The sequence below is a fragment of the Columba livia genome, chromosome 1 (assembly GCF_036013475.1).
Source record: "Columba livia isolate bColLiv1 breed racing homer chromosome 1, bColLiv1.pat.W.v2, whole genome shotgun sequence".
Classification (NCBI taxonomy): Eukaryota; Metazoa; Chordata; class Aves; order Columbiformes; family Columbidae; genus Columba; species Columba livia.
In genome coordinates this window covers 90,928,973-90,942,396 of record NC_088602.1, presented here as the reverse complement: position 1 = coordinate 90,942,396, position 13,424 = coordinate 90,928,973, and the positions used below count along the sequence as shown (strand labels likewise).

The 13,424-nt window shown below is 45.2% G+C and overlaps 1 protein-coding gene across 9 annotated transcripts in view; it reads left to right on the top strand.

The window, feature by feature from the left end:
* TIAM1 (TIAM Rac1 associated GEF 1) overlaps positions 1 to 13,424 on the top strand; it is a 199,589-nt gene that overhangs the window by 129,287 nt on the left and 56,878 nt on the right. For all 9 annotated transcript variants that reach the window (XM_065066249.1, XM_065066238.1, XM_065066229.1 and 6 more), the window contains 5 exons: positions 355 to 802; positions 3,205 to 3,377; positions 7,427 to 7,651; positions 9,398 to 9,583; positions 12,031 to 12,177. In XM_065066249.1, coding sequence (XP_064922321.1) covers positions 355 to 802; positions 3,205 to 3,377; positions 7,427 to 7,651; positions 9,398 to 9,583; positions 12,031 to 12,177 — 1,179 coding nt within the window. The remainder of the gene's footprint in view (positions 1 to 354; positions 803 to 3,204; positions 3,378 to 7,426; positions 7,652 to 9,397; positions 9,584 to 12,030; positions 12,178 to 13,424) is intronic.

Genomic DNA, 13,424 nt, shown 5'->3' with positions numbered 1-13,424 from the left:
TGCGACCATATGTTCTCCTTTTGCAAAACCTTTAGCACTGTTAACTTAGCTTAATGTAAACAGATGATGCTGCGTCTTATATTCCAAAACATTAAGGCTGTAGAGGCGCCACCTGAAATTGTTGTGTGTGTATGACCGGTCTTTCCTAAGCTGTACTGGAAGTTCTGCCTACCCCAGCTTTTCTTCCAGTTGTTTGTCTTCAGAAGAGGAAAAGATGGTGGATTTCCACTGCGAGACGAAACGGACGTGTGAAGAAATGTGGTGTCACCTGGATGTTTCGGGTTCTGTTGTTGTCTTCAGAAGGCCAGGCTTGGCCAGGCTCTTTATCTCACGCTGTGTCTCTCTTCCACCTAGGACGTCAACGCAGGCGAAGGGAGCGAATTCACCGACAGTGGGATCGAGGGAGCGGCCACTGACACCGACCTCCTTTCTAGACGCTCCAATGCAACCAACTCAAGTTACTCCCCGACGGCCAGTCGGGCTTTCATCGGCAGCGACAGCGGGAGCAGCTCGACGGGCGACGGGCTTCGCCAAGGGGTGTACGAGAACTTTCGCCGGGAGCTGGAGATGAGCACTGCCAACAGCGAGAACCTGGAGGAGGCCGGCTCTGCCCTCAGCGACGAGCAGAGCAGCGGCACCCTCAGCTCCCCGGGGCAGTCCGACATCCTCCTGACGGCCGCTCAGGGCACGGTACGGAAAGCCGGCGCTCTGGCAGTGAAAAACTTCCTGGTGCACAAAAAGAACAAGAAAGTGGAGTCGGCCACCCGCAGGAAATGGAAGCATTACTGGGTTTCCTTGAAAGGTACAGAGCGAGCGTGCAGGGGTTTGTCCAGATGTGTGTCCATGGTGTGCTGTGGGCTGGGTATTGCTGCAGGTGAAGAAACCAATAGCCTAGACTCTTAATAAAAGCTGCTGTGAACCTCAGTCTAATTAACCTCAACTGTGAGGAAGTACTCCTGATGTTTTTCAGAGGGGGCTTTTATCTGATGGTTGTTGATGTGCTCACAACATGGTGTACATCAGACACATGGCTGTGCTGCACCAAAGTGGGGTTCATACCCTGCTTGGAGTCCTGCTGGCATTATCTGGGGTGGCTTCTCCAAGCACTGGGTGTTTCCTTTAAACAGCATGTCTGTGGCTTACTGACAAAGTAAATACCTGTGTGTAGCCACAGGCATGCGGCAGTGGGAGTTTGCTAGAGATGATGCTGGTAGCTGGCATGCGTTCAAGCAGGGGCTCCATCTTTGTGTGCATTCCTCTTGTACTTAGCGCCATTGGCCTCTCCTTTGAGATGTGCTTCAAAAGCAAAAACGCTCAGTGAGTTGCCACACGTTCGCGGCGTAGACGAGGAGATGTGGTCTGCACATCGAGGCTGGCTTGTGACATGGGAGATGTTGGCTCTGTCCGTGTCACCCGTCTTGTGGTGGGCAGCCCTCAGCACCCAGCTGCCCTTTGGCCTCTGAATTTTTGCAGGTCCCACTAGGTGCGTGCTCCAGCCCCGTTCGGGGTCTGAGTGCTTATAAATGCACATAAATGTTAACAGAGCGGTGAAACTCGGGAGCTGGCCTCCTTGAATGACCTCGAATTAATCTTCATGCAGTTGCATCAGCAGCAAAGCGGAAAGTGACGCTTGCAGGGTTTTGGGACTGGCCTTGCCCTCCTCCGCTGCAACCGGCCTCATCTGTGAGCCAGGGGAGGCAGAGTCACATCTCCTGCTGTTGGTGGGTTTACCAAAAAGCTCAGAACAATTAAAGTCCTGTTCTGCCTACAGAGCACTATTTTTATAGCAAAATATATATATATATATATTTATCTATTTATTTATTTATTTTTAATTTGCAGCACTATTTTAAAATCAACAGCAAAGTTAGGTGCCAGCTCTTCCTTGGGGAGAGATTGGGGAAATGCAAGAGGAGAGAGGGAGGGCCCAGGGCAAGGGGGCAGGGGGGAGCCCTAATCTCCTGGGAGGGGGGTCCTGTGGCAGGAAGGTCTTGCTGTGAGGAGCAGGCAAACAAAGGGCCATCTGGGAGGAAAAAAGGGAAGGATGAGCACAGAGGCAATGTTATTTTGAAGTGTTTTGACTCAAGTGGAGTGTTTGCTCCTTAGATTGCTGTGCCTTAATAATGTTAGTGTTTAAGCGAGGCTTTGAAGTTAACAGCTGCTATTGTTTGGCTGCAAATAGTTTTCTGAGAGGCTGGGTAACGGGGCGTCCCTTTGCACGGGGAAAGCTAGTTCCAAAGCTAGTTCCAGCGGCAGATAAACAATGTGCCAGTTTTAATTTAAATAAACTGTAGATAATGCGGGAAGGTGGAAGAGAAGGAGATCCTTTTTTTGGTGTCTTCCAAATTGCAGACTCGTTATACCTTTTCTTTTTTCCCCGTAGAGAATTGTAAAGATTATTTTGTAAAACCATGCAGGTTGGTTACTGTCCCCAGCTAAAATGCACTTTTTAATTTTTTTTTTTTTTTTTAATTTTTGGCTGGATTGACGTGAGTCAGCACTGAAATGTAATAGTGGAACAAAAATTTGGTTTATGCTTTTCGTTTGTTTGTTGACTCTTTTCATATGTCAGTCTTTCAGCAAGCACAGTTCATTCCGGTCCATTTTTCTTCCAGTTACTCATCTGCATCCAGAAATTAGATCGCTTGATCTTTGCCTCGCAGGGACTGCAGCAGCTACAGCTGCAGGAGGCTGAAGGCAGGGCTGGGGAGGTTTGCCTGGGGGTCGGTGTGCTCGGCAGCTGCCTGGCACTGCCAGGGGAGACACCCTTACACCTGCATCTTCCTTTTGGTCCCCTTGGTGGGATGGGGTGGCTGTGGAGGATCCCCACTTTGGCACTCACAGTGATGTTTCTCACCTGGGATTCTATTTTACTTCCTGTGACTTTCTCAGCTCATGTCTGTCGCTCTGTCATAGTAATCCTGGGGTGAAACGGAGTGCTGGGGCACAGCTTGGTGTGCCATACAGCTTGTGGTGTGCCCTCATAGCATGGAAACCACCAACCACCTTGTCAGGCTAAACCTGGGCAGCTGCTGGTGCTTTCTGCTGTGGGGCTGAAAACCTCAACAATCCCTGACAAATCCTCTCTCATCCCTCTGGCAGTTTTACGGATGATTTATAGTCCCAAGTGTTAGCGCTGAATAGATGCAGGGCGGCAGTTGCATTTAAATGTGTTGCTTGCTAATGTACAATCGTCTCTTTTAGGATGCACGTTGTTTTTTTATGAGACCGATGGCAGATCGGGCATTGACCACAACAGCATCCCAAAGCACGCTGTCTGGGTGGAAAACAGCATAGTGCAAGCGGTGCCCGAACACCCCAAGAAGGACTTTGTCTTCTGTCTCAGCAACTCCCTTGGGGATGCTTTCCTCTTTCAGGTTGGTCCGGTTCAAAGGTTTTACCAAGTCATTCTCTTTTTCTGTCTCCAACCAAGGAAAATCCTGCTGACTCCAGAAGGTGTGGGTTTTTCCTCTGGCAATGCTAGAGGAAGGACATGATATATTTGGTAAATGCCACTCAAGAGACCCACCAGCACATGTGAATCACTGTCACATCTGTGTCACTGTCAGTGTTTTTATTGACTCAGCGGGCCCTCTTTGCATTGGTGGTTGGAACAAAGTAAAAATTAAGAAATATTCTTACATCCCTGTAGAAACTGGGAATTTTGTGTGATTTGACAGTGTGCTTATAACACACAGACCAGGCCAGTTATGTGTAGGACATACAGTAGTGCATTAAATGTGCTGTAACACCGTCTGCCTTTCATAAGGGACATATATGAAAGATGGCACCTTGTGGAGATGCTTAAGAGGCTTACAAGATCAAGAGGAACTTGAATTGCAAGGAGGTGCTTTAACCTGCAGGTGCTCTCCCCAATGGTGCTGCAGAATCCAGTTGCCCCTGGTTCATACAGACCTGAGCCAACATCTTGCTGTTGCCTGGGAGGAGGCTGAAAGTGCATGTTTAGTTTTTCTAAGCAGAAAATAGAAGTGTCTGAATTTCACAAGTTACATTTAATAAAAATTCAGTACTTATATCAAAGTTGATGTGTTTCACTGAAGAAGATTTCTGTGGTTTGGCAACTACTGCTTCCCTGACTTATTTTTAGGTGGACATTCCACTTTCTTATTGTAAGTTGTCACTAATCAAGGTGTGACACTCTTTTATTCGTAATTGCCAGCCTGTGCTAAGGTGGTGCCATTTCCTCCTCCGTTGATTCAGTTTTCCTCACCAGAGGAATCCCTTATTTATTTCACTTTCCAGTGACAATGTATTCAGAGTTTCTTGCCTTCTTAAACCAGAAGCTACTCTGTGGTAGGAAATGCCCCCACATCATCACTCCCCTGTACTCCAGAACAAATCTTTAAAATTACAGTGTCTCATAGGTCCTTGCAGCTCTCCTAGGTGAGAGGCTAGATTCTCAAACGAGTGCAAAATAAAAAAGCTTTATTGACTCAAAGAAAGTAGTGTTGGCTTATATCTTGAAGAGACTGAATATCTGATTGCATACTGAAAAGAAACAAAAACAAACCAAACCCAAACCAAACCAAACCAAAAAAAAAAAAACCAACCTTTTTTTGTGGACTATCTTGTCTGCCACCTCAGCCTCATTTTTCCCTAGCTCATATGTAATACTGCCTGCCCCTTTCTACTTTATGCCTTTCCTGGGCAGGGTACATGTATTTTGCCACCTGGAGAGCTTCATCCAGGAGGTAAGTGTGGTGCTTATGGTCTCAGTGTGTGCTTGAAAGGTTGTGGAGCACCATATGAGCTGTAAAATCTTTTCCATGCAGTTTTCTAAGGAAAAACCTTCATTCTCATAAAATTAATGCCAGTGGATGCTAAATACTGAAAAGGTCACATTCAGTACATTTCTTTTCATGGCAACACAGGGCCTTAGTCATTAAAAGCCCTGCGTCATTATGCCACGGGTAGATTTTCATGTAACTTTGGGGGAAAAAGCAAAATGAGCCTTTTCAAATGAAAGACAATAATTTATACTGCCTTGCAGAATTTTTTCCTTAATGTGTCTCTCCTGCCATAGAACCCAGGCATTGCTAGTGAAGCAGAAGAGAAAGAAGGGATGGGTTTGGGGCGAAGGGAAGGAGACCAGCTGCAGTGGTGGAAGGAATGTGCGAGTGACTGCGCTGTAGGGCTTGTTCTGCTGCCCTCAGAGCAGCTGACGCACGTGTACGGCTGTTCAGCAGCGTGACTTAACTGCTCATGTCACACACATCCGTCCACACGTAGCACAGTGCAGTAGTAGCGGCTTTGATGAGAAGAAACCACAGAACCGCAGGAGACTATTTGTGTCCTATGGAGATTGTGTACTTAGGGAGAAAAATAGGGTTGGACATCTTGTAACAAGCCTTCCCACTGCGTTGCACCTAGAGACATCACATACCTCCTACACAATGATTCCTTGCTCAGTCAGTTCTTATCGTGCCTACACAAATCCAGTACTTGCAGATGTCACATGCGTTTTCTGGGAGCTCAGAGCAACTTGTGACACCACATACTTATGCATCAGATGTTTGCAGCTTGTTTATGTGGTTTTTTCGTTTAGAAGTAGAGTGATTTCCCTTGCCTACTCATCTACCCGAAGCCTTCAGCTCCTCCAGTCCATTCGAGATTCTTTTTTTTGCCCTTCCTCTCCCCAGGAAACCAAAAAACAAACTCAATCTAATGGTATATGGATATTTTATAATTGAATAAGATAAAAAGATGACTTCTTGCCGTTACAATTTTGCTAGGAATTAACAAAACATACCAACTCATTTTAAGTCCAGTGCTACTCTCTACTGGGGGCTAGATTTCACCACCTGACTGTACGCAAAGTGTCTCCCATTTTGCAAGTGATTATTTTGGCAGAAATTCCTCAGCAAGGGAGGCTCAACATGTCTTCAGCAGTGGCAATAAGACATTGTAAGCCCCTGTCTATGAATGAGAGCTTGTTAGTATTATTACCTGGGCAGGGAACCCGGCCAGTTTAAGCAATGTACTTTGTACAGTGCCAACTGAAGACAAGAAAATTGGTAGTAAGAGATCGGTCTTTGCAGTGCAGACCTTGTCTTCTCCTTAGGACTTCTAACCTGAGCTAAGGAAAGCAATGGGACGTGTGTCTGGCCTGCTTCAGCACCATAGAATTTTTGGTAGTATCAGCCTGAAGTCCTGCCTGTGCATACATGATTTCCAGAACTGGGATTCTGTGGGCATCTCTCCTACACTTCGATTAGCCACGTCCTTTGCTGTTAGTTGTGACCATCAGGACAACAGTGAGAATGACCTTCTTCATCTATGCTAGCAACTGGAGAGGTCATACTGTGCTGTCTATTAATAGATCGGGTATCATCAGAAAGTTTAATTAGAACAAGGTGTTTTGGCACCTTGCTACTTTTTCAGGCATGAGCCAAATACCAGTGTGATTACTCCTAAAGGCTGAGACTCAGAGAAAGTCCAATGCAACCCTGAGTTGGCTGTAAATCTTGTTTTATAACGTACTGTAAAGGGAATGAAGTTTAGTAAGAAGGCTAAGAAGATTTACTTTTTATTTTGAAAGTCTGGAAAAGGGATGCTTTGAAATATTGTTCTTTCTGTGTCAAAAGCCTCTAATCAGAATAGTGCTTTTCCAGAAAAATGTACCAGAAAAGTGTCCCATGCCTCAGCCTAATATTTTGGATCATAGAATGGTTTGGGTTGGAAGGGACTTCAAAGATCATCAAGTCCAATTCCCCTGCCATGGGCAGGGACACCTTCCACTAGACCAGGTTGCTCAAAGCCCCATCCAACCTGTCCTTGAACACTTCCAGGGATGGGAAATGTTCCCTTTTCCCAAGCTGTCACACACGTGCTTGGGAAGGGACAGTACCAGAGCTGTAGAAATTGCAATGAGCTTGCCTTTAATGGTAACAGTCTTCAGAGTGCTTTAGGACCTTTAGAAATGGAAAGCTTGTTTGTCTATACATCATCATAAAATGTGACCATGATATCTACAAGTAGCTTTATGCCATTAATTTATTACTAACTATTGTATGCCAAAAAAGCTCTCCATACTGTGAAGAGCACACAGGCTGGCACGTTCCCTGTCCAAAGGAAATAGGAGTTCAGAAAATATCTTTAAGTGTTGAGCTACAAATTCGGGCAGTATTGCATTGAACAAGGAAGGTAATTCCTAAAACCTTACTGGGAAACACTGTACAGCTGCAAAGCACAGATATAGGTGTAATTCTAAGTGCTCAGTGCCTAGTGCTGAGTTAAAAATGGCCTGCTTAAGAATGATGGGGGTTTTATTACTTCTCTTCTAAGTGGATTTAAAGCTTTGAATCTTAAGATCAAAAGGAAAGGAACTGCTTGGAATTGCATTTGTTAATCTCCAATCAATTTTAAAGAGGATCCTGACTTCTTTTTCCCCTTTCCCTCTCTTCAGACCTCTAGCCAGACCGAACTGGAGAACTGGATCACCGCAATCCATTCAGCTTGTGCAACTGCAGTGGCAAGGCAGCATCACAAAGAGGACACTGTCAAGCTCCTGAAAACAGAGATAAAAAAGCTGGAGCAGAAGATTGATATGGATGAGAAGATGAAGAAAATGGGTGAAATGCAACTGTCCTCAGTAACAGACTCCAAAAAGAAGAAGACCATATTGGATCAAGTAATCTTGCTTGCTTATGTGAAATAAGACCCTAGCAAATACTTAAGGCCACCTTCAGATTAGCGATACCTCTGTCTGCTCCCACTGCGTGTGTGCTGGCAGAGCTCCCCAGAGCAGGTGGGATGTGTGTTGGCAGCAGAGGTCACAGAATCATAGAATGTCCTGAGTTGGAAAGGACCCACAAAGATCATTGAGTCCACCTCCTGTCCCTGCATATGACAACCCCACAGTTCACACCGTGTATCTGAGGGCATTGTCCAGTCTCTTCTTGAACACTGTCAGGCTTGGGACTGTGACACCTCCCTGGGGAGCCTGTTCCAGTGCTCCATCACCCTCTGGGGGAAGAACCTTTTCCTCATGGCCAATCTAAACCTCCCCTGGCACATCTTCCTGTCATTCCCTCAGGTTCTGTTATTGGTCACTAAAGAGAAGACAGCTGTGCTGGTTGCCCTAGTTGCACCCTTTTTCCAAACAATGTGTACTAAGGTACAGCATGGGCTGTCCTCTCCTGGCCTTCATGCAAGACATTTGGATGTCCGCTTGGAGGTTGAGTCAGAGCATTAGGGGAGTGAAGAGGCCACCAGGTTATGTCGGCAGGGTGCGTTAGGGAAGAGCTGGTCATAGACCGGCAAATACTGCTGTTGCTGTTGTCTTAAGTGTGCAAGAGGCTGGTTCTTCTGCTGGCAGATGGGATGAAGAAGCCATCCCTGCTTTCTGTTTGTTAGAAGGGCCTGCCTTGAGCTCATGGCTGCATGAGTTCATGGGACCGCTCCTTCTGACTTCAAGTGGACAACGTAGTTGTGTTTCAGAAGCGGAGAGCAGGGAGCAGATGTCTCTCCTGCTGCTGCAGTGGCACCTTATTTTGGGAAGCTAACATATGGTTCCTGCTTCATTAGTTTGTAGCTCTTTTACCACGGCTGCCAAACACTCCTGTAATGCAAACCGTAGGGAGCAGCCGGGGCCCTAATGTGCTAAGCTAAAGAGATTTCGTACCCCCTGGAAGCCCCTGAGAAGGAGGAGGGATGGGGGGGAGATGCTCGCCTCTGTTGAAAGGGCTTCGCTGAAAGGCTGTCAATCACAGTGAGAGGGCAGAGCAATCTCTCTCTTTATGTAACTGGGTTTTTCTAAACGCTTTGAAACTGTTTCCTATCAGCAATTTGAATTATTTAAATAAGTCCTTGCATAGGCTGATTATAGTGCTCTTCCACTGATAAGATTAATTATCCCCAGTGTACTACACTTTTTCAAGTATTGTGAGCTCTGTTGATGCTTACAGCAATGCTGCTGCTGCGGCTGCTGATTCCGTGTGCTCTGTATGTGGAATTTGGTGGGGTTTGGTGTTCTTGTTTCTCAGATGCCCTTGATACATGAAAAAAAGCCTCTTAAGGGACTGCTCAGAAGAGAATCCTAGAATGAAAAGAAAATTAAAATTGGAATTTTAATCCTATTAATTAACATTGTATCAAAGGAGTGCTTGTCCCAGGAGAAGACTTCTACCATAAACATAAAAAAAGTTGTTTTCTATCTAATGAAAACTTTTTTATTATTTGTATCCTGTTTGGGTTTGGGAGGGTAGGGGAGAGCGGCAAAGAAGGGTAATCAAAGTTTCTTGAATGAGATCAGCATTGGTGGAAGAGGTGTCTTACTGGGAACAGTAGAATTTTCTTAAGGTATTTACCACTCTGTTCTTCCTCCTCTCCCCTTTTCTTCTTGTGCATCTCACTCTTCAATCTTCGCTGTACGCAGATCTTCGTTTGGGAACAAAACCTTGAACAGTTCCAGATGGACCTATTTCGGTACCGCTGTTACTTGGCTAGTCTCCAGGGAGGGGAGCTCCCAAACCCTAAAAGACTGCTTGCTTTTGCCAGCCGTCCAACAAAAGTTGCGATGGGCCGTCTTGGAATCTTTTCAGTCTCGTCGTTTCATGCGCTGGTAAGTTTGGCCAGAGGCCAGAGGTCATCTTTGCCAACCTGCAAATGGTTTCACGTGTCCAATGCAGTGATCACGTTGACAACCAACAGTTTGTACCTGGGGGGTGAGCCCTTAGTCAGCGTGCAGAAGATTCTGCTTCCCGGAAAGGGTGTGTGTCCTGGATATAGATTAAAAAGCAGATGCTTGCCAGCCGTGGCCTTATGGAAGTGGAAGAACCATGTTTTTCCTAAATATGTGATTTTTTAATTTCTAGATCTGTAGTATAAACATGCTTTTCGTAAACAGATCTTCCTGTTACAATGGCAGGCTCATCTCTAATGTTTGTGCACACAGACTTGATCCAAAACTCTGGTGAAGTCAATAGGGGTCTTTCCGAGGCCCTCAGCACGTGTTGGCTTAGACCTTCTTGGGCATGGCTTGCTTTCTACCATATGGATGAATCTACTGACCAGTTAGTCTAATACCCGGTCTCCAGTGATCAACACCTGATGCTCCGCAAGGGAGGGGAAATGTTCTGCTCTGCTACTTATGGTGCAGGAAGTAATGTTTAAAATGGTTGTTTAAATAATGTAACAACCCAGCTCTTAATAATACAGGGAAATGTATTGGAAAGTGGTGGCTTTTTAATGAAGTTAAATCAAGTTCCTGTAGTTTCAGCTTGGACTCCTGAAGCTTCACAGAAATAGCAGAGCTCCACTGTTGTCTTGTAGATGTCAGCTGTACTCTTCAGTTGAATCCAGAGCTGTAATTCAGTCAGGGGCGGTTTTATTCTTTTATGCATTAAAAGATGAGCGTCATCATCCTGATAATTGCTGGTGGATTTATTTTTTTTTTAAGTGTCGGGCTGTAATTTGCATTTATGCTTATTTTTTTGCATCTAGCAAGGCACTGAGCGTTAGCCTGAAAAACAGTCTGCCTCTTCATGCTGGTGTCTTTTGAGAGCCAAGTGAAAAAAAAATATGTTTTGAATATGTTGTGCTGGAAAAGACACGTGCTTTCTTCTCCTTTAAGCAAACTCTCGTGTCCTCCTTTGCCCTCGATACTGTGGAAATTGTGCAGTGAGTCTCAGACTCGAGCTGGGTGCTGCATGGAGATAGTGTGGCACCCCTAACTCTTCCTGAAGATGTTCCTCAGCAGGTTAGCCAAAGGATGTGCCTCTGCACAAATGTCCCAGGTGCAGCTACGAAACATCTCACAAGTCCAGGCTGTGGAAATGGAGACGCTCGCAGTCGTGTTTAAGTTCTCCTTTTCCTTGATCTCTCCACATTTCCCACGGAGAACCACCATTACTCACACAGTGACGGTTCCCTGGGTACACAAGCCAGCCTGCTGTTCCTCCTCTCTTTATATTGTTTTTTTCTTTCTGCTGCACCCAAACAACCAGTTTCTCAGCTCCGTAGCTTGGGGCGTCACTCAGAGATTTGGGTGTTCCCGCTGGGGTTGCCAAACGACAATCACATTTTGCTAGTTTCGGCTGTGGGAATCCAGGACAAAAGTGCTCCAGGAAGCATACGGCCAACCCGGCAGGGTGGGTCTGTCTGTCTGTCTGTCTAGCTTCACTGTGCGCTCCCGTTCATACCTGCCATCTCCTACCACTCCCTTTTTTGCAAGAGAGGAGCTCGCTCTACTGAGGCCACCTCTATGTGGGAAATCTGCTTAAACTTTGGCCTAAACGCTTCACCTCTGACTAATGTCATACCAAATTCTACCAGAGCTTCCCCCTCTGGGAAATGCTCCCCAAATATTTGGTCTCAATAAAGGCATATTTCTTTTCGCTCCAAAGGGATTCCCACAGGCCATTTTTCAAACACCCAAGCAGTTATTACTGCTCTGATCAAAAGGGTCATTTCAGCTCACTTTTTTTCTTCCTGTGTTTTACTCACTCCTTCAAATGTTGCTATCTTTAAGGAAGTGCAGGTTTTAAATACCTTGACATATTTGCAAGCCTTTATCTGGCCTTGTAACAGCGATGAGTCAGTTCCAGGATGCCCAGAGTGCTTCCACAGGAAAGAGTGAAGAGAAAGACCAGGCTTCTCAGGAGTGCCAGATAAGTTTGGACATCTCAGGTTTTGTGTGTCCCGCTTTAAAACTCTGTTTAAAAAACCAAACAAACAAAAGAAAAATACCCAAACTTTTCACTGGTGCAGAGGCTTTGCTCTGTGACGATGAGGCTGCTTCAAAATATCTCTGATTAAATGCCAACAAATGAAAGGGGAGGGTACTGTCCCTTTTAATCTTTGATGTTTGATGTTGGAAGAAGCGAGTTAAATTGCAGTGAGAAGGCGGCAGTCTGGCAGCATCACCATTGTCCCTGTTGTGAGTACACATGTTGCCATAAGATTTGCCTTGTTTTTTTAAAACCTGATTCCACTCTCTGTTAGATTATGTAAGCCACAGTGTGGTGGGATGCTGCAACCTTTGATTTTGAAACCATGTGGCATTGACAGGTGGCGGCTCGCACAGGGGAGTCTGGAGTGAGGAGAAGGACACAGGCCATGTCCAGATCTGCCAGCAAACGGAGAAGCAGGTTTTCTTCTCTTTGGGGCCTGGATACTACCTCAAAGAAAAAGCAAGGGAGGCCAAGCATTAATCAGGTAAGTATGTGGGAGCTTGAGATACTGTTATTTTCAAGGCTTATTTGTTACAGTGCAGAATGCAGCTCATGCAGAGAGTCATCAAGCACTTAGACATGCAACCCTAAACTTGCCCATTTATAACCTTTCATGGTGTGTAGTCACCGTATTCCACATCCTCTTCAAAAATCAGTGGCTGTAATTAGAGATAACTATACAGCAGCTCCTGTTCAAGTGAGATTTGGGGTTCTCACCTTCTTTAGCTGGATTGGTCCCATTTCTACTGTTGTTGCTTTTCTGCTCCTTCTGCTTTTGTTGGAGGTACTTTCCCTAAACTCAGGAGTAACAAAGCAGCAGTGTAAAACACATACAACTTTGGAAGGAAAAGAAAAAGTGCAGACTTTTTTGTTTCTTTAAATTAAAATTATGAGTTTGTAGAATACTTTAAATGTAGCTGAGTTTAGGGAAATCTTCCTAAAGTAACACGAAGCTTTGTACTTAGTAGGGACAGTCCCTGTTTTGCATCAGATTTTATAAAAAGCCAAAAGCTGAAACATTTCTGCACAGTCACTGCCCAGATCTTTGTCTAGAAAACGTGTTTCAGTGTGGTAGGAAGGTACTTCCTTGTTATTCTTTCCAAACATCCCTAATTATAGCTTCAGTTTTTGAGAGCCATACCTCATCTAATTGCAGGAAATGTTATCTTTGTTCTTCTTTCTCTTCTTTCACTTTTTGAAGGGAGAAAGGCTTGGGACAAGTGTTGTTCTGTGCCCTGTGATTTCTTCTTCCTTCTGTTGAAGCAGCAGTGGGTGTTTGTTTTGTTTAGCAGAGGATGAATACTGCAGAATTGTTTAGCTTGTTTTTAGTGAAACATTGGAAGTTCGTCTAATATTTAGTGGCTGAGCAAAGGCTCACGGTTTTGCCGGGAAGCAGCAGATGCCTCCATGAGCGCAATCCCAATTTTTTGCTCTGGTGCTACGGCACCCCTGTTGCTTGGTACCTATTTTCCCCAAATCAAGCACTTTCCCTTGTCCTGAGGTAGGATCCTGCCCACGCTGTGTCTTCAGACTTTTTCTTTCCTGAACTCACCCTTTTTTCTTTCTTTCAGTGGGGATAAATGCATTCTTGACACTAACTCCCCCTGTCCCTACCCCTACTCCCCTCACTGTTCAATAAGAATAGGCGTGAAAAGGGATTTTCTTCCAGGTTAAAGAAAAGTCATACTGGAGAGGTTCAAAGAACAAGTAAAGTTTTGAGCAAGTAGCAGG